Source organism: Pholcus phalangioides, unplaced genomic scaffold (assembly GCF_987345545.1).
Source record: "Pholcus phalangioides strain wild (caught in Gottingen) unplaced genomic scaffold, Ppha-v1.0 ptg000011l_1, whole genome shotgun sequence".
Classification (NCBI taxonomy): domain Eukaryota; kingdom Metazoa; phylum Arthropoda; class Arachnida; order Araneae; family Pholcidae; genus Pholcus; species Pholcus phalangioides.
In genome coordinates, this window is record NW_028301604.1 from 1,599,739 (window position 1) to 1,621,947 (window position 22,209).

Genomic DNA, 22,209 nt, shown 5'->3' on the forward strand with positions numbered 1-22,209 from the left:
TTTAAAATATATTTTTGCCGCATGTCTGAAAAATTCGTGATTTGCTGAGTCTTGTTAAATGTATTAGAATCTGGCAATCAGGGTATGGAAAAATCATGATTTTTAAGAAAAATAAATAAAATTATATTTTTTAAATATATAAATTAGATTTTTTAAATATATAAATTAGATTTTTTAAATATATAAATTAGACTTTTTAAATATATAAATTAGATTTTTTAAATATATAAATTAGATTTTTTTTATTCAAATATCGGATTTTTTTGATTTAATTAACTGACTGCTTGTTAATTAAACAAACCTTGTTAATCATTAAGAATGCATATTTTTTTACCCAAATTCTCAAATTTAATTCAGCGTTAATGAATAAACTAAACAAACAATATGAAACAAATAATAAACAAAGTACAACCAAGAAATGTGCACATAATAAATCTGTGTTTATGTAACATGGAAAATTGTTGAGTTCAAATTAACTTCATGAATTAACATTTTTCTTGAGTGCGTTTATTCACAATTGTTTCCTGTCCTTAAAGTAAATGCCTGGTGGCAACTCAGCATCACATATAGTACAGTTTCTCAATTTACTCAATGTACAACCATACAACCAAAGATTCTTTCAGCATCAACTAAATGAAAAACATATTCTATTGACAAGATTGTTTCTCATGCAATTCATAAATGCATTTATTATGATCTGTTTCCAACTTGCATAATGTTGCTTAATAATTTACAATTTTCATTCTTACACAGATTTAATGAGTTTTGGTGAAAAATGAGCAAACTCTAGACTTTTTCACTTTTCATATTAAAATTTCAAGTCTAACATTATTTATGCTATTACAACAAATAGTAACCTCTTCACTCCAGAGGTACACATTTTTAACAGTTTTAAATGGTTGTTTTTTTCCAAGTTAAGATCTGAGGTACCACATATAGACCTGTCCATCTAACTCTAATGGTCCTAGTAAAGATAGACCCAAATAAATTAATTTTTTTTCTAATTGTTAGTTTTGCTTAAGTGTGAAAAGGTTATTGTTTTAAACCAACAATTAGGGCATAGAATTCAAGGTTTTATGCAAAGACTAATTTTTCTGTTTTCTATAAAGGGAGCCCTAGTGTCCCATTATAATGCAATAAGAATACTTAGTGCAGTTATATCTGAGTTTAGCTCCTTATATTTTTCTACAATTTTTTTCATGTATAGAATCTAGAAATAGAACAGCTATCTGCACTGTTTCTAGCAATTAAGGTTCAAATGTATATTTACCAGATATTCTGTATTTCTTTCAATCAAAAACTTTACCCCTTTTCAATAACATGCATACTTGGGTTACTTTTACCTCAATATCATTGAAGCTATATGAGGGAAAAATGAAATTAAAATTTTGTGATTTAAATAGATGATTTTTTTTTAAATCAGTTGATATTGGCATACCCTGCTGGCAATCAGGGGCTGAATTCTCCCCTTGTCCTTAGAAAACACTCACTCAGCGCTTGTCCTTAACTTAAGGAGCTACTCAACAGAGAGCTTCAAGGAGAATTCCCCAAGACGCATTCTCCCCTTCTCCTTAACTATTATCCTTAGGATCACGTGACTGGTTGCGGAGAAAAGCAGGTCTTTCAGTTCATTCAGTTCGGTTCTTCGGCTCAGCTCATCATTTGACCTATCAACGTAAAGGAAACATTTTACAACTACTACTATACGTATCGAAAATCAATGTTTCTTCCACATTAGTGGTAACAATTGCTTAATTTACATTAATTTCGCACATATTTTGCCCCTCCCTCATTTTCATTTTTTTTTACATTGGCATGCACATTTGCTCTTACTTTTATACGTGTTAATTTTTAGGTTTCATTTGAATAAGTAGTTTCTTTCAGAGTTTTTCATTAGATATCTTATATTAGTTATTTTCCTGAAAATTATATATATTTTTTCATTTCCATTAAATTTTAACCAGCTTATCCCTTTAACCCTTGCGGGTGAGATACTTGGCAAACATTAGTTTTCAAAAATTTCCCGGTCTTGAATGATTACATAACAAAAAAATTAAATATCCACGAAAGTGACTAAATTTTTAGATTCAATTTTTTTGTATAGAAATTTTTTTACTATAGAGATTGTTAGTTTTACTTGGGTTTTTTTAAAACTCAGAATGTGGAGTTTCATTTATGATATAAAAACCTTAGAGGTATGTATTAGGAAATTAATAAGGGTATATATAACAGAGGTATATATCCTCTTGGGTAAAAACCCAAGGGAATCAACGACACCTAAATTATATTCATAAAAAAAATGTAACGCATGCTGCACAGCATAACCACTTAGAGGTTGACACAGCAGTTATGTTCAATCATCAGGGTAGGATGTGGAACATTTTGTTCAGTCAATGTTAAAGCCATTTGGATTTACGTCCCATATTCCTAAACAAATGCTACATACAATTAGAGCCCTTGCAATATCAGCGGGCCAGTTGGAAAAACTCTTATCTTGAGATAAGTGTGATCTCTCATTCAGGGAAATGTATTCACCAGAGATTTCTTAGGTAGGATCCCCACTGTACTGTAACATAACAAGCAAGTTATCAACTATGTAATTACATCTGTTATAATGTATTTACACAAAAGTTATTAGAATAAGGTTATTTAGAACTGTTCATTTTGTTTTTTCAGCTGCATCTAATCAAAAAATAAATTGTGACTCTAATTTGCATAGATTAACTTGATATTCTATTCCATCCAGTTGTTAAAAATACACTTGAATTTTCTATGCAACTGATTCTTGCGTCAAATTCACTGCAATAATGTAACATCCATAGATTTTTTCGAATTAAAAATTGCAATCACAAACAGGAAACACCTATTTACTACTCATGAATAAATTTATTAGATACACTTGTATACAGTATCATCAAAAGCATTTCGTGTGCACATGTATGATCGTGCTACTTATGAATATACATGATGATAAACTTCCAAGTCAGCACTGAAAGGTCATTTCATTCAGCATTTTAACCTGAAATGGAGGAAGTGGGTAAATCGATAAATTAATGAATATTGTAAGCTTTGTGTGTGTCATAAAAATCACAGAATTAAAAATGAAGGTTCAACTTACTTGAGAAATTCATGGATTAAATCCATCTGCACACTTCATGAGCACTGAGTTCTATGTTGTCAACAGAAATGTAATTTCTTCCTTTTTACAACTCCCTCACTTCAGCAAAGTCAAAAACCTGAAAACATTTTAAATAGTTGCAAATAATATTTCTATGTATCCATAGTGATGGAACACTACTAACAACCATACATGCACTTCACACACATTCCTCTCATATTTTCCTTCTGCGTAGTTTCTAGAAATTGTTCATTTGTTGATTAGTTCACAAAAATTTTACAAAATTGCTCACTTGTGTGTTTCAATAACTTTTTTTTTCAATGTTCATTCAACAATTGATTATGTGTCAAAGATTCTCTCGCATCTTTGGGTAGGGTGAATGATTTCTGAAACTTTTTGAGCAGGAGATGTTTGGGAAAGCTAGACCAAACTCACTTTAAATGAGAAAGAGCAAGTTTTTGCTTATTCTGAACAATTTTACTGCTCATTCAGAGATAAAAGATCTTCAGACAATCAAAATATGATTTCTCTGCCTAATTAAAGATGCCTATTCACAATAATTATAAACAGGTACATACATAAACAGTTTTTAAAAATCATTGAAGGTGAGATAAAATGGAAACCTGCTAACTTGACACCTGCTTAAGTGGGCAATTTTCTCGATCCTATAAGAGTGTTGAGTTATCAAGGTTTCACTTACATTACTGATACTACTGAACCACATATACATTTCTCTAAGGAATTTAACATGATTGGCATGTGTTGAAAAGTGGATGAATAGTTTCCTTCCTTAACAACACAAAACTAACATTCCTAAATTGGAATGCATTGTTCAGAAGATGGTTGGTGCACGTTTGAGTTAACTGAAGAAAATCATGAAAGGACTGAGTGGTAAACGTGAACTTATTGATAAACTACAAAATTACTATGGTATTGCTATTCGTAGCAATGTGGGAAATTTAAAAAATATGCAGTTACAGTGTCTGTGGTGGTCGAGTGGTCATAGTGACGAACTCGTATCATGAGCACCCGGGTTCGAACCCCACCATTGCCACAGTGGTGGTCGGCTGAAGTTGGTTTCTTGTGGCTCCTAACTTTGAGGTATAAATGTGAGCCAATCTCCCCATTAAAAAAGTCTTGCCACAGAGAGCAACAGACCTACAAAGATACAATTACTTAATCATTACACTTCAGTCATAGTTAGAAAAACTAGGGGCAGATAGCAGCACTAAGCATAAACACCGAAACAAACTCCACATCAGGTTCATTACACGTACATTCCAACATGTATCAGTTCTTTATAATATCCGCAAAGGAATATGGACGAGGTACATGTGTGGTTTATTAGTAGTCTACAGTTACAGCTGTATTTTTTCATTGTTGCTCCAGTGATAAAGAGTATGTGTGGACAATGTCCAAGAGGACCTGACAGTTGGTGTAAGCATCAGAAAGCTGCATGTGAATGACATAAAATTACTGATAAATCTTCTGCTGGCCTCTAATGACAGCATAAATGTAATAAAGCCAACATACATGAGTCCTTGTGCACAATCCCTGTTTCAAAGTGCTTGCATGGTACGCTGCAGAACAAAAGTGTGATTTCGACAGTTTTGGCTCTAAGGGCACTTTTATCGAACTGCAAACAATGCTTTTGGGGACTATTGCAGTTCTGCATTTTAATTCTGGCTATGTAGGCATATTGTCTGCACTTGAAACCTAGGAATCCCAGTTGATGAACTAGCGTCTATTTACTCTGGGTTGAGTGATGCGCGTGTGACATGTTCGAGATATCATGCACCACTGACAGAAATGACCAGAAGAAAAAAAAGAGTAAGAAAGTCAAAATTAGAGATATTTGAAGCAAAGGAAGTTCTGTCATACAAATGTGGAGAATTCTGAATGTTAGGAGTGTATGTGAAACTTTTTTTAATGCATTTTCTGAGAAACTGATTTACATCATTCTTGTTTGCTGCAAACCTGATGCCTACAAAACTTTACAAGATATAAATTTTTTCCGGGGGTTCTGTACAGCTATGAGTATGCAATGAACTAGGATCTAAGCAATATCTTTGAAACTTTTTGATTTACATGATTTTGAATTTAAAATATTGAGTTTTTTTAAATAGTTTTTTTCACGTAAACAACCATATCTCAAAATTTTTTCATTTTTTTGTATTTCAAAACTTTTAGTTCATTGAACAGAACAATATTATAGCAACATACTGTGTGAAGAACAAGTTGATATAAGTAGTAGTATTTCAGAAACATTGTTTTGCATACGTACTGAAATTATGCTAATTTTAGACGTATAATTACTCTAGGCAATATAAATTTTTTTTTTCAAAATATTAATGAAAAAACATTTTCTTATGTTTACATATGTTAAAAAGCATATGCCTTAGTTTTATTCCACATTCAAATTAAAAACGCAAGCATTTCATCCAAAATGATGTTTTTGAAAAAGTACCTCACATGTAGTCAGTCGCCTTAATGCATGCTTCTCAAATAAAATACACATTATTTCAAGAACTAAATTACACTTAACTTTATAATGCTATTTCCTATGTGAGTTCAATGTTACAAAATTATAAATGGTCAGATACAGAAAAATTTAAAAAAAAATATAGAAAAATTAGACTTACCTTAAAGAAATTTGCAAAAATCATACAAGATCTGCCTGTCATTTCCTTTAAAATACACCAGACTCTCCATGCTCTGTAGTACAAAATATTAACATTAATACCACTCAAACTGAAGTTTCACTCATAAAAATTAATTACTCATGCAATACATTAATAAAGTGCTTAATAAGCTATGTAATACATGCAACCATTAAAATAATTCAAAATCATGATACATATAGAACCTGCAGCAATTAAGGAAAGTATGCGAATTAAATATAGAATTTGGCACTCATTTTGCATTGAATTAAAAAATAAATTTTTAACAAAATATACAGTGGGGTCTGACTGGGTGGCATGTAGTTTTTTAGGATGCATTATATTTTTATGCAGGTATTTTTAAGTGCTTTTGCACATAGCGGGTGTATGTATCACGTTTGTGTGCATGTCAACTTTTCCCCCAAAATATACGATTGGCATTTTCATAATAGGGTTTAGAGAGCCTTGAACTGTTTCACGTCATTAAGATGGCCCGAAAATGAGCATTAATAAGACAAGCATAAGATGCAGCATTACCGGTAGGCCAAACATAATATATTACTATAATACATACTATTCCTATTTATGAAGGGAATTTATTATTTACGAATATATCTTACACACACATAGATCATCTTGCGATCAGCACATATTTTATGACGAGGTCAGTAGGATTTTTTCTCCCAAAAATTTCGACTAATTTAATGTACACTCATTGCCATAAAACTTTGCGCATCAAGAAATAATTGTGGGATCAAAACGAAAGTTGGCCTGAAGATACATGTCGAGAAGATATGCAAATGATTAGAAATGCAGCGTGATTGCGTAATGCCACTAGAGGGCATTGAACTTCGTTCTCCTTGGAGTATAAAACAGGTAAGCAGAGCTTGCTGGAGTGTATTTAATCGTTTGCAAAGGAAATGCTGAGGTAGACATGCCGTTACGCCGCCGTCGAAGACCATATGAGCAGTTGTCAGAGTTCGATAGGGGAAGAATCATTGGGATGATGGAAGCTGGTTGGTCAGCTCGGCGAGTAGCTCGTCAACTAGGCCGTTCTGATTTTACTGTGAGGAGGTGTTGGGACCAGTGGACAGAAGAGATGTCATTTACACGGTGACCAGGTTCAGGACGCCCTCGACAGACCAGTCGTCGAGAAGACCGTCACATCATCCGAAACGCACGCGTAGAGCCAACTGCCTCATTGGCTGGTATCCAGACACAGGCAGCAGCTTCACTACAGGCCCCTGTGTCTTCCCGAACCATCGCAAGGCGCCTGGCTGAAGGACATCTGGTATCGCGGCGCCCATTACGTGTGCTGCCAATGACACCCACCCACCAACACCTCCGTTTGGAATGGTGTCGAGCACGACGGGATTGGACTGCAACGGAATGGAACCAGGTCGTCTTCAGCGACGAATCGAGATTCAACTTGAGCAGTGATGACAATCGTGTTCGTGTGTGGAGGCCCCGTGGTGAATGCTTCAATCCTGCCTTCGCTTTACAGCGACACACCGCTCCCACAGCTGGTGGCATGGTATGGGGTGCCGTTGCTTACGATACACGGTCACCCCTAATATTGATCCATGGCACAATGACAGCCCAGCGGTACGTCCATAACATCCTTCAGCCACATGTGTTGCCACTCATGGCAGGGCTCCCAGGAGCCAATTTTCAACAAGACAATGCTAGGCCACACACAGCAAGGATGTCACAAGACTGCCTCCGCCACATTACCACCCTTCCCTGGCCTGCTCTATCCCCAGATTTGTCACCAATCGAGCATATCTGGGATCATTTGGGACGGCAAGTTAGACACCCTACGAGGTTGGTCGAACTAGAGGCGCATTTACAGCAACTGTGGAGCGAGATGTCTCAGGACATCATACGGAACTTGTATGCCTCAATGCCCGCTCGTATCGCATCGTGCATTCGCGCTAGAGGGGGTCCAACAGAGTACTAAAACTTCTGTTCATCTGTACTTTTTTCTGCAATAAATGATCCTTTTTCTTGGATTTTCGAATCACTTACTTATATCAACATAGTACTTACATGTGTAAAATTTCGTTTCATTTTGACGACTTCTTCTGGGTGCGCAAATTTTTATGGCAATGAGTGTATATTAACATGTAAAGTTAGTGATAGGTCATGACAAAAAATATTGCGAAAAATAAAAAATATTTGGTTTCATCACGTTAACTTACCTTCCGCTCAACAGCATGCCTTGTCATCTCAGCTGGAACTCCTCACATAGCTGCCTTACTGTATTTTTCGTTAACCTAAATTCCTTGCATCATCTTAAATGTATATGTCAAGCATTAATAGCATCGAAAACACGAAAACAATTGTTTGAATGTGAATGTATCTTCCATTAGAGCACGCATCACCGCCGCCATTACAGGAAATGTAGTTGTCCTCAAGCTTAAGGAGAGCGTCTCCTCACTCCTTCACTAGCGCCATCTTTGTCCTTGAGTAAGGAAGTAAAGTTTTCCTTATTTAAGGAAAAGCGAGCGGAGAATACAGAATTTTTCTCCTTTCTTTTATTAAGGACAAACAGCGGGCTTAAGGAGAAAACCCTCGCTAAGGACAAGGAGAGAATCCAGCCCCAGTATGGCTTCCAGGGCAGTGTTTCTGAAATAAACAAAAGCTTGCAAAATCTTCCATCAACTTCATTCCTGAAAAAAGAAGAGAAAATCATACTTGAAGCTTTATAAAAGAAATAAAAGCAAAAATCTATCACACGAAAAGCATGCTTCAGATATTTTTGATCATAAATTTTCTATGGTGTGAATTAAAAAAAAAAAGATGAGCATGAATCAGAATCCATTTATCACTTGGAAACTGTGGAAGGTATGGCATTTGAATTAAAGAATATCAAGCATAATACAACTTTCTTGGAAAACTATACGTTATAGTCTGCAGAAAACATTAGTGCTGTCACATGGAAGGAAGGAAGGAACATGGTAGCCTGCAAGACTATTATTGATGAGAAAAGACCATTCAAAAATTGGAGAGAATTTCTTTGATTGAAAAATTAAGTACAATTTCTTAAATTTTAAGAAATCATTCACCTGCCACTCCTGATACCATGACATGTCATGGGTTGGCCACCCTTGATTTAGGCTATGATATCCATATTTTTATGGATATTTTTTCCCCAATATATGCAATGCACATATATTGGTAAGATTAGCAAGAGAATTTTCAATTTTGATCTTTTGTATTTTTCTGTAATTTTTATATATAACATGAATATATTCCTATAATGCTTCATTGGTTTTTTTGTTATCCACAAATTTTAATATATTGTCCCTTGTTTCATTTTGAATTTCAACTTTAACCCTGAAGCTCTGTATATATTCAAAATTTTGATATTTTTAAAATGTATTTTCCATTTTTATCCAATATGTTTTTGAGAAGGCAGGCATCAGGGAACATGGGTTGGCATTTTAGTGCAATTATGCCTATCCACCCATCAGAAACACCTGTTTTTTCAAACCATGTAGAGCCGTGGTTCTCAACTTTTGGAAGCCCGTGGCCTGGTAGGATTCCGTTTTTTAGTGGAAGGCCCAGGGATAAACATGACTAATGGGAAATGAATGAGGAAATATGAAATTATGAATCACTCAGGGTCTGGTTTGACTAATGTCATATTGCCTACATTTTCATACAATTTTTTGTGTTTCTTTTCTTTGAAAAAAATTCTCTTTCTAAACATATCACTGTGTAGGCCTATACAGAGATGCTGCTGTACTCTTAATTGTCCTGGGATCAAGGGTATTCAAAAAACCTGCTTCCCCTTGTGAGTGAAAGTGGGACCCTCTCAAAAAAAATTATCTTAAAAAAAAGTATGCCCCCCCCCACCTTCCCCCGTAATTGACTGGTATCTCTATGAATTTTTTCCAGCATGCCCCAGGTTTTTGATCACCTGCTTATATCTCTTCGTTGAGACAGTGCGGCGAGCCATGTTCTGAGTATAAGGAGTTATCTCTGTGAATAAAATAAATAATTCATTTCTAAAATCATGTTCTATCCAAAGGTTCATTTACTTTCATTGTCTACTAGTAGAAAGAGCCTCTGAGAATTGAACATTTTGAATTTAGCACATGTAATAAATCTAAAACAAATATACAGTCGATCCCTCTTATAATGTTCCCATTTAGAATGATTTTCCACTTATTATGAGTTATTTTCATCGTCCCAACTCTAAATATTTCTGAGTTTTTTTTTTTTGAAAAATGCTATAAGCAGGATCCACTGTAATTAAAAGTTAGAGGCACACATTTATATATTTACTAATAGATTAATTTATCAATTCCCTTCTGATTGATTTTCCATTTCTTTAAAAAAAATCTTAGCTCTTTCAATAATATCTTTTGATTAAATTTAAAGCAAATGAGATTCTCGCTCTCAGACACTTATCTTCCGATTCCCTATTCATATAAATACTTGCAAAGTGATTTCCTGGTAGAATGGCTTTATTTTCCCTCCCTGATGAACCACCACTCTGATCTGTCACTATTTAACTGCCACATATTTTCACACCTGAATATGGGAACTATGTCAGATTTGTGTTGGTGAAACTCAAGTGTGTTTGTGCCCAGCATTCAGCGTGTTTTATGTTCAGTAGGTGGTGCCATCTATCTAGGGCTGCAACTAGATACTTTCTCAAATGCGGCAAGCACACATTTTGCTTTGAAAAAAAGTTGGGGAGTTTTCCTTACTTTTTCTTGGAACTAGGAAAGAATGCGTCCAGCAGGACACGTGAATCAAAGTTTTACACATCCTTTTCCGAAATTCCAGGTATTTAGCACGCTATAGCGCGTCAATGGCACTACTGCCTGTTTATTTTTTTAATGAGCACATGAGCAGCACAAACGCTTTTTTTCATTTAAAATGTTATTTTTACTGTGTTCAAGATTGGTTAAGAGACAGTACATGGTCGCTCATTTCGGTTCTAAAAGCCCACATTCCTCTTATGAGTTGAATGGTGTCACTATCCTGGATGCAACTAGGGTTGCTGATCTGGGAATTTTCATTGACAAGCGGCTTAGGTTTTCTGAACATTGTTCATCAGTGGTCAAAAAAGTGAATAGAATGTGTGTGTATATATATATAGGGTATCTTGCAACACTGGAAAAGAACAGTATTACTGGGCAGACGATGGCAACACCCAGGTAGAACATAGATCGTCACCAACGATAATGGCCATGTGGTCTCCATGTACAAGAAAATTTCTATTTTGCATTTTAGCATTAATGCAAGAATGAATTAATTATGTAACTTAGTTTAATAAAACAAATATCCTACATTTCTGGCAACGAGGTGAAGAACGAACAAGATGGTAACCGAACAACATGAACTGCCGTGAGCGGACCAGAACGAAACAGCAGCTCTACGCAATCTGACCAAGTTTCACCTCGGTGAGTTTATTTTTGGAAAAGATGACATATGCTATTATATTCGCTGTTTAGAATTGGAAATACACATTTTCCAAATCACGGACGATGTCAATATGCACGATCTTTTCAAACTGGTGAACAACAATTTCGATCCTGTCTTGCCAGATGAAAAAACGTATGCTGAGATCAAGGAATTTCTGCTCTATTTACTTCTAAAATTTCTCCAAATTTTCGCAGAAAATTAGATTTTATGCGAGCTTTCAAGTAGTCGTGACGTCAGTGACTGCCGTCATCGTTAGGGAAAGCATGGAGGACAGCCGTGGTCATTCCCATCAAGCAGCCGTAAAAAAAGTCTTGATGACCACATTTAAGCAACTGGCAAAGATGTGACTTTGTTTACATAGCGTTTACCGGCAATCATTTATACGGGGCATGACCTTGGTTACCGAAATTCCTGTATAATTGTTATTGTATTCCATTAACAGCTGTGCAGTAAACACAAGTTTTTTCATCAGCAGCTTTGTATTTTGAAGTTTTTAATTGCTTCCTCCGATTAATATGTCTTCAGAAAGAAAATATAAAACTTTAAGCTATATAAAGCTAAATATCAAGCTTTTAAGAGTTCATATACCCAAAATTATCGATCAATGATTGCATCCACGAAAGGAAACTTATGTTTTATGAACAGTATATGTAGATGTGATTTCTCTATTCCGCATGGAAAGACTGACATGGAATTATATTCTGCTTGGGGGTACCTCCGTTCGGGAGAATCTCCGGATTCCTGGATTCCAAAAGTTGGCACGTCTGAGATTATGAACATACATGCAGAGAGAATGAAGTTTACGCAACAATATCACTACAGTGTAGAAACAATCAAGGAGTATGTATTGGTTCTGCGAACATTAACGGTGAATTGCAAGTTCAAAACTAATCTGTATGAGCATTTACAGGATCAACTCATTCTGAGAATCAACGATTCGGGAATCCAAGAATTGTTGTCTCGTGAACATGCCGATGAAGCTGCAACACTGAACAAAGTTGAGAAATCAGCTGCCAAATACAAATCCACTCTATGGAACAGAGAAGCTGTAGAATCCGATATTAAGCCTGAACATGTGCTTGCTACTACACAGCCATTTGTAAAATCAAAAGGTAAACAAGCCGAAGGAGATTACGATGATGCCTGATCATGAGAGAAAGAAGTTTCATATCGGCAAACGAAAACATGTTCTAGAAAAGGCTGTTATAAAAGGTGTTGAAATTTGGAAATGCAGAGGTCATTTTTCGTATCAGCCAAGATGATAAAAAGTATGAAATTGATGCTTTGATGAGCAAATACCATGTCAAATTTCAGTATGACACTGGGCCAAATAAATCACTCATCCTGGATGTTTTTTATAACAAAATCTGGAAACCAAGATTGTCTAAATCAAAACAACTGTTGGCTTACCAACCTATTGCTACACTTTGTGATGCAAAAGTGAACATTACAATCGATACAACAACCAAAACATGTTACATCACGGTGGTACCTGGAACGAGAGTGTTCCTAAAATGGGGAAAAGATCTTATGAAAGTGTTCAACACTAAATCAACATTCTGTAAATACTAGTTTCAGATTCGACAGAAGCTGTCACAAATCCTCAAGGAATATCCTGACATTTTTGATCAGTCACACATGGGAACAATCAATAGCTTTAAAGTCAACATAAAGCTTAGTGAGAATGTGGTGCCTAAAATTGTGAAAGTACGACCAGTTCTTTATGCCTTGCGTGATGCTGCAGACAAAGAAATTGACAGACTAGTACAAAACGGAACACTAGAACACAAGTGGATCTAAATAATCAAATTGTTGAATGGACTTCTTCTGTAGTTTATGTAAAAAAGAAAAACAAACAAATTCATCTATGTGTGGGGATTTCAAATCCATAATAAATCCTTACACAGGATTTGTACATCCTTACAAACTCTTTAAAAAAGTCCTAACTTTTAATTTCTCTCTAGAAAGGCCCTTATAACTCCTTACTTTTTGCAGCCACTCCTGAAAAAGCCTCTCTTTTTTTCTGAAGGGATGATCTTTCTTAGAATAGGTATTCCCGATGGTAATGAATAGCATTGCCTAGAAAAATAAAAGGAAGCTTCCCCAAATATAAAGAGGGAGAAAAGAGCAAACCCTCCTTTTTGTAATAGGAAACTTGAAAGCAAGGGATGGGATTGAAACATCGAATTGTTGTGCATACCTGCCAACCGTTACAATTTTTTTGTATTTAGTATGATTTTAGCAAATTAAATCTTTAAATTAAATCTATTTTTGGTAAAAAATATGATTTTTACAGAATCGCTAATATTGACGTTTTCCTGCCTATGTCGCAAACTGGTCAGCGTTAAAAATCGATGGTCCGTTGAATGACATCACTCCACAGAATCAGTCGCCTATATTACGCAGTATACTGAGTGGCGCCTTAATCCTTTAGCATACGTTTGATAGATCAATATTTTTCAGAAATTTGCATGCCATCCTAACCCTTTATGTTTTCATGAATTATACAGCATTTAATTTTTTTTTAATCCAGGCTGGATTTTCTAAATGAACTTGCACCAAAAAATTGAGTTCATAGTTCACACATTTTTGATAGATTTGCAATAATAGACAATTTTTTATTTTTCAATATTTGAGTATCGTCAATTTTTTCATGTCTGAAATTTATAAAATTACTTTTTGGATTGCTTTGGATTTTTGGAAGTTTTTGACAAAAAATAATATTGCTCTTGATATAGTTCTATTAATATTGATCATTCAGGTGACTAGAATGTCTAATTTTGAGTTATGAATATCAGTTGATTTTCAACCCTTTAGCATCCATCTAATTTTGGAATTTTTTTGTTTTCACGTGATCGAGGGACTGTGTCCCAGTGAGCAAAATCATATTTCATTTTAGATAAAACATTACGGTAGAACAACAGATAGACACAAGCAAGTGATTTTTTCGTTTTATTTTTTAAAATTGAACCATACCTTCTTTTCTCATGCAGCAATTACTTTTTCTAATTGTAATTATATAACTTCCTAATCAATTTTTAGTATGGGGTCCCAACTCACCTCTTTTTTCCGTGAATTTGAAAACGTGCTGTGTTAAGCTTTTTATGAATACAGTAGGATTTTTCCCCTTCAGAGTTTAGCAGGTCTGGTTGTGTGTGTGGGAGGGTCGTTAACAGTCCAATCATTTCCGGGGGATCTGGATGAATCTGTCTTTTTTTTTTCTTTTTTTTTGTTATATAACATTGTAACATCCAGTCAGGTGGCTCTGGAATTTATTTGTTGTGAAATTAATACAAGTGAAAAATTTTCGTGACCCTCACAGGGGGCAGGGGGAGTAGATATGGCTCCAGTTTGGGGAAGTTGACAGGTTTCATTTCGGGGCCCTGGTTGAATCTCAATTGTTTTTTGTTGTTTAACATTGTAAAATTTGCAACAGTGGAAGCCAGAGATAAATCCAGTCTGGGGCCTCCACTAAAAATCTGCAAATTGGGTCCCGGGTTGGGGACCCTGACCCATCTTGTGTTGATCAGAGGGTCATTTTTACTGCAATGTGTGTGTTTCATTTTTTATTTAAACTCCTTGTAATAAAAATGTACAAAATTATAAATTATAGTAGTTAGTATGTCATTAATTTATGATAAACATCAAGACTAGTTTTAGTCCACAAAGCAAAAATACCAAAACCAAAAAATACAAATACCAAAAATTACCAATATTGGGAAGAACTTTTCTGTGTAGAAAATACTATTATGGTAATTTTTACTGTAGAACATTTTCAGTAAGCCGAAGGCTCATTGCAGTGCATTGCAAAACATTCTACTTTAGGGGTTTTATTTCATAAAGACAGAAAACAAAATTATGTATCAGTGAATTTACTGATAATATTAAGAAAGGCAAAACAGAATTGTCCTAGGAATGGACCAAAGGCCATGTACCAGAGGAGGGGAATTCAGCAGAAAACTTGAGCAATCATGTGATCCATATTTTTACACAACAGAACCATTATTTCCCTTTATTAGTTTTGATTCCTTTTTATAAATTTTTATCTTACCTGATAAATTTATTTAAAAAAATGCCATACCTTTGCTTTTTTATTTGATCATTTTTTTTAACTGCTTTGCACCGCTGCCATTTTCTGCACACAAGGGCTAATTAGACTGGGACCTACAATTTATTGTCGAATCCGAACAGCAGCCCTTTTTTATACTCATTGAGAGGTTGGTGCGCTAACCCCTTGATGGGAGACTCCCTGTGGTAGCAATCTTTTTCTGTGCTCATATTGCGGTTTTTGTCGCACCCCTGTGTCAAGAAAGTTTCTGACAAGGACGAACCGGGTATCAAACTCTCAATACCTCTAAACATCCTTTGGTACTTCAGGCGAGTATCTTATTGACTTGGGCTACCGTGCCCTACACCCCTTTGCCAACTGGCAGTCATTAATTAGTTTAATAGCAGTGATTATTTGGTGATAAAAAAATTGTGTACATAGTTATTATTTTTTCTTTTTTTAAAGCTGACACAAAACATTTGTAAGTAAGTTTTATCTGTTTCAATCATCACAAAATTAAAAAAAAAAATTCTGATATAAGTACAGACCTGCCAACTTTCCGGATTTAGGTGGGAGACTCCAAATATTTTTCAAGTTTTTTGTTTGGTTCTGAGGAGTGTAAGGGATTCCCCCCGGGAAAATTTCTGGATTTCAGGATACCAAAAGTTGGCACATTCTGCTCAAGGCTGCTAAACACAAAGCTCTCAACAGATGCTAATTCCCTTCCTCAGAATAAAGACTTGATTTGATGCATCAAAACAGATTTGTCAAATAAATATAACAAATGCGGTTTTATTGGTTTTTTGAGGGTCTAAAAATGAAAATATATAAAATGAAGATTTAAATCCCTTTCAAGCAAATAATATATTTCTGATGTATTAAACAATTTTTTAACACTAAGGAAAGAAACCTTTTTTCTGGCCAGTGTGCCAAAGTGACCTTAAAAAGAAAAGTCTATTGGTCTCCGCCGGGAATCAAACCTGGGCTTGTATTGGGCTGAGGAAAACAATCTCACTCCTTCCATAATTTATTTTTTATTATTTCGGGTCACCCAGAACCAACATCTGAACATTTTGCTCTCAGAAATGTTTATTTTTTTATCTTGATATTTTCTATTTCAAAATTTATTGACATGCGCATGTTTATATTCACAATCAGTCATACATGGATTCAATGAATGGAAAAGATTTGTTTGGTCTGTTTCATTGAACATCTGGATTCAACTGAATCACAAATTTTGTGACTCATCATATGTATTAAAAATGAACTTCAGAGAACCATCTTGATGTATCGTAAAAATATATTTTTAATTAATTTTATATACATTCAGAATTGCATTATCCATTTCTAAACATGTCTGCACAATTTGTTTTCCAGCTTAGTGTCACACTAGTTCTAATTATAGATTTCATTATTCTTATTTTTTTTTATGAAATTAAGTTTCAGGCCAAATGGCAGGCAAAGGATTATGCAATATAATATCCTTTCAAAACATCACCCAAGAATTGCTTCATAGCTCAAGTGAATATAGCTGTAGAAAGCATTATGAATATACGCAATTGATGTATGCAATTGTGTGCAAGCAAGTTCTTTCTGATTTAGAAGAGCATAAGGAAACAGGCTTTTTCAATTTTGATGGTTACAAGGTCCACCAAAAATCAAAAATTGGTGAGTGTGTTTTTTGTCATAGTGTCACATGTCAACAATTTTCAATTACTTTTTTATGTCACTAAAAGCTTCTTCACATGTGTTTCCGTGTTCTGTAGCAATGTAATAATACATATTTACTGCTGTCTATTGGTCTTTCTATTTGTCAGAAACGTGTGATTTTTACAGAACATGAAAACACATGTGGAGAAGCTTTTAGTAGCATAAAAAAAGTTAAGAATTTCGACATGACACAATATATGCACAAATGGAGACAATTTTTTCTTATTTCTTGCTATTTTTTAACTTTTTAATTTCTCTGTTTCTTCAAAATTTAAAAACCATGATGTAGTAAAACATCTGGAGGCTTAAATTCTCTTATTTTCATTTAATGACCCATCAAATATTTTTAATCATGCTTGTGAGTTTTTCATAGCACGCTAATTTTTTTATGAAAGAGTTAATTTTTATTATCATCTTTACCAAATAAAATCAAGAATATTACATTACTATTGCTCTCTGTTGATGTCAATGTGTAGATCTTTATTCAGTTGTTATTTGTTTCACTGCTTCATCCCCACAGTCATAAGATAAAGCTCAAAAGTAGTTGGTTTGGTATATTGCATTTAATCTTAGGTGTTTGTGTGGTTCAAATGTGGTCCAGAACAGAATTTTTAAATTTTTTAGGCTTTTTTTCTTCCATGGCGTAATGTCTGCCAGAGTTCTGTTGCTTCACAACAATGTGATACTGTTTTCCTAATGAAATGTTTTGGCTGTGAGGAACTTGTTCACTCTACATACAGGTCAGATCTGTCACAGAGGGATTACAAACATACCACTTGTTCTTTCTTTCTTTCAATAAAAATTAATGTGGCAAAAATAATAAAACTAAAATTTTCATTTTATTTTTATGCATGTTTGCAACTCTCAAGTGTAGTGTTTGAGGGTAGTTTTTATTTGTGATAAAGCAATTAAAAAGAACACCTAGAGGCAATAAAATGATAAGTGTTCGTAGATTAGAAATAAAACAGCATTAGGCTTCCATATTAAAGTTAAGCACATATTATGTTGCATGTTTCATTGAATTGCTCTTTTTTTCAAGCATGTGCTTCCATAAACTTTGTCTCATTTTGATTTATGGACTTGGTATGTGTACATCTTGTTCATATAAAATAAACTTTTCAGGTTTGCTCCATTCAATCCCTCCATCACAGAAAATGTATGTAGAAAATATTCTTCGAGAGTGTGTGTTGGAAACAAAACCTGGAGGAAGAATGGAAGCTGTGTTTAAATTACACAAGGTTTTGAAATATATTTCAACTTTTAGTCGTCGTAAATTTCGTGGGCAGCTTTGAAAAAGGGCAGTCGATGTGATAATATATATATATTTATATATTTATGTATGTATTTTTTTGACAGCAGTTGAAAAAAGTGTGCCAAATGCTTGAGATTTTCATATTTTTTAGTAGAACTTATTTCATGATTGTGATTTTTTTTTTGTGTGTGTTTGAGAATATGCTCTTAGTGATACTGAGATTTTATTTATTTTCTTTTATAATTTGAGGACTGTGATTTAAGTTTTTTTTATGTTTTGTTTTTCATAAGATTTATTGTTTATGATTTCGAGAGTCATAATGGGATGAAAATGTCATGTTAGTGCATCCTGTGAAAGTTTGTTGCCAAATATTTTATTTATTTTTTAAAAGAGAAAGTGTTTGAACATTTATGTTCATCTTTAAACATGTTTTTTTTTTAGTTTCTATCATTCAATTTTGTTAATTTGGAATTTACTGTTTTTGAAATTGATGAATATTTTGGTATTATTTTACCAGCATTTTTTCTGGTTTTCTTTTATGCAATTCTAGCCAAAACATGTTTTTTATGTCAACTTCTAATCATTTTCAGTTAGCAACCTCAAAAAATATTAGATTATTGCAAGAATTTGTGTCTAGTTTGAAATGAATCACAAGTTGTATTTCAAAAAAACAGTTTCATTAATAAAATTAAGTCATCTCCAGTTTCAGAGATTCAAACACTGTCTAACATTTATTGACCTACTGACAGTAATCCTGGTGCAAACTTTTGCCAACATTCATATTCATTCACATTCACATATCATACTCTTCTGTTATATTACCATTATATTTTTTATAGTTTTCGTTCTGCATAAAAAATTTTCCATAAGCTTGTTGCATTTCAATATTTGAATACGATTTCTATGATTAATATTGGCTATTTATGTCTTTTGATGAGCCTTGTGTGTACCAAATACTCGCCATGCTTGAAGCATAATTTATGTATTTTGATCACCAGTGTTCTTTCAAAACCTCATTTTTCTAAGTTTATGTATATTTTATATATTTATACTGTTATGATTTATAAAGGGGCAATAAATGAAAAACCACAGCTATTGCTACTGAAATCTATATTTGGTGCTTATATATTTTATTTTGTTAACATATACATTGTTGATAAAGTATACATGGAATTAAACGTATTATGAGGTTGCAGGTATGTGCTCTTGCAATAATAGATATGTCTGAATCCTCTGCCAAATGTTCTAAGCTCTATTGTGCCAAATTATCCTGTGATATTCTGTGCTTCTTGAACCATTATCAAAAACTGAATGTCAAATATTTTTTTTGTCCCCAAAGAATTAGAGATTATTTAAATTAGTTTTATTATTTAGATTACTTGTTTCATTTCTTGGTCATTCATTCAGGTATTGAAAGATGGATTAAACTTGAGCATAGTAAATGCTGTCTAACACAAATACAAAATGTTTTTCATGCAGAAGTACATCACTGTAAATTCTCGAAATAACTAACTGTGCTATAAGGAATTCTATTCTAAATATCTCATGTATATTGTACTTTGATTGTCAGTGTGTGTTATGCTTCCCCCATCTCATTGCTGTTGTACCAAAAGTTGTACTATGATTATTAAAATTGTTATCTTGATCTAACTCTTTGTGAAATACCGTATATTATACAGGGTGCATAGGTAACAGAGCATATGGCATTTTACTGGCAAACCATCATAGAGACATACTTCCAATTAAAAAAAGTATCCAAATAATGTGTAGTACTCAGATGTGTCACTCATGTTTCAAGGGGTTGCATAGTTATTAAAATAAAAAGTTCTATATAAAATATATAAAAAGTTCTATATAAAATATATAATAAAATATATAAAAAGTTCTATATAAAATATATAATAAAATATATAAAAAGTTCTATATAAAATATATAATAAAATATATAAAAAGTTCTATATAAAATATATAATAAAATATATAAAAAGTTCTATATAAAATATGTAATAAAATATATAAAAAGTTCTATATAAAATATATAATAAAATACTGTATAGAATGTTTGTTGTTTTTTTTTTCATTTTGATAAGTATACAACTCCTTAGAGCATGAACGACATATCTGAGTACTACACGTTATTTGGATACTTTTTCTAATTGGAAGTATACCTCTAAGATCAACAGTTCAATAAAATGCCATACGTTTTGTTACCTATGCATAAACTTTGTAAAAAAAAATGCCTGCATAAACTTTGTGACAGAATTTTTTTGAAAATAAGTCAATTTTGATTTTTGTAATGTGATTAATTTTTACAAAAACTTCTTATAAGGTGTTTCTTCTTCTTCTTCAAAAAAAACTTCTTTCAAACACTTTCTAGCACGTAAATGCTAGCCTTTCAAAAAAAGAAACAAATACATCTTGCAAATGTTGGATGATTAAATGAATAACAATATGATTACAGGTTTAAGAAAATGGCTTCTGGAATTATGCTCAAGTGTAAATGTTTCATTGTTTATTGTAGGTATTTTCCCTCTCCTGAAATGCCTCATACTCATAATTTTTGTATAATTAGTGCAGAATTACATTTATTATGTATATAGGTAAGCATGGATTGTATCTATCAGTTTTAATTGAAACCTTTAATTAAACCTTAAAAATTTTAATTGAATGTGTGTGTATATATATATATATATATATATATATTATTATACTATGTACATTTATCTGTGGCAGATAAAAATGTTATTGAAATCTTTGACTTGTAATGCAATTGTAGAATATTTTGCAATTTTCATGAGCCAGGCATGCAAATTGGGCTAGCTTAATTCTAACCATAGATCTGCAGTTATTACACATCCAATATCATTCTTAAGAAATAAGCAGGGACAATATTAAAATCCAACACATGTGAATTGTACATCATACCACAACCTTTTGCCTTGCCTGAGGTTTACCATGGTAAAAGGTGAGGATTTTCACAACATCTGCATCTTCGTCAGCAACAGTTCATTGTAGACTGATTGTTCAATTTTGAGAAGATGCAAGTATAACGTGCATGTGTACATCTGTTCTCTTTCAGGGTTTATTATTCTAATTGGTCGGTGCAATTTACCCCATCCTATAATGGGGAGAAGTTTCCTCCTCCATGAGAAGTAGAAATATATATATTTCTACTTCTCATGTCCCTACTCCCCTTTTGCTGGTATTTAGATTTTTGTAAAATGTCTTTTTTCTTCAAAGGAAATTATTATTTCTTGTAAATTAAATATATGAAAAAAAGAAACAAGCACTTATATATGCTTTTATAAGTAGAAGAAATTTTCTTTGTCCCATGATGTTTGTTATGACCAAGAAATGTTTTCCTGTATCAAGTTTTTGTAATAGCTTGTATCTGTGATATTATAATATATTTCACATTCCAGTTTTTACCAATCTGTATCTCTTTTCCATCTCTTTGCAGTTTGCAAACTTTGGTTGTGCTGCATTTATTTCTGGGGGGAAAATAATTTGTAAAGCAAGAAAAAAAAATAAAAGTTTACTCAATATGTATAATTCTAGAAACTGAGCAAAATGAAAGTGAAACACTTTTATTCCAAAAGAAAAAAATAAGATATTGGAGTTTTTCAATTATTAATATACATTGCTATAGAATTCAACTCTTAAACTGCTTCTATTGCAAATAGATAATAAACTTAGGCTGCTAAATTACTTACGAATGATTTGTGATGTAGGAAAAAAGTGGCAATTTTTTTTTCTTGCTCATATGGAAATGTCTCACTCTGTTTTACATAAACATGGATGTGCTGCATGACTCACAGCACTTCCTAGCCAACTACTGTACTTTCATTAGTGTACACTTAGTTGAATTACGCTCCTACATAAGAATTATTTGTTATAAAAAAGGCTTTCATTAAAACGGACAACCTTTAACTCATATTACTTTCTTATAAAGAGGTTTTCTTCTGTGCTTTCCTTTGGA

General features: G+C 33.3%; 1 protein-coding gene across 3 annotated transcripts in view; it reads left to right on the forward strand.

The window, feature by feature from the left end:
- The window catches only part of LOC149079927 (uncharacterized), a 36,937-nt gene extending 18,278 nt beyond the window's left edge, over positions 1-18,659 (forward strand). The window contains exons 5-7 of one of the 3 annotated variants that reach the window (XR_016193515.1): positions 16,709-16,936; positions 17,603-17,718; positions 18,101-18,158. Coding sequence is in view for 2 of the 3 variants with exons in the window: in XM_089238812.1 (XP_089094938.1) it covers positions 16,709-16,936; positions 18,101-18,270 (398 nt within the window). In the remaining variant the exon portion in view is untranslated. Of the gene's footprint in view, positions 1-16,708; positions 16,937-17,602; positions 17,775-18,100 lie in introns of those variants that run through there. The other 2 variants (XM_089238812.1, XM_089238813.1) reach the window with 2 other exon arrangements.
- Positions 18,660-22,209: the final 3,550 nt, after the last annotated feature.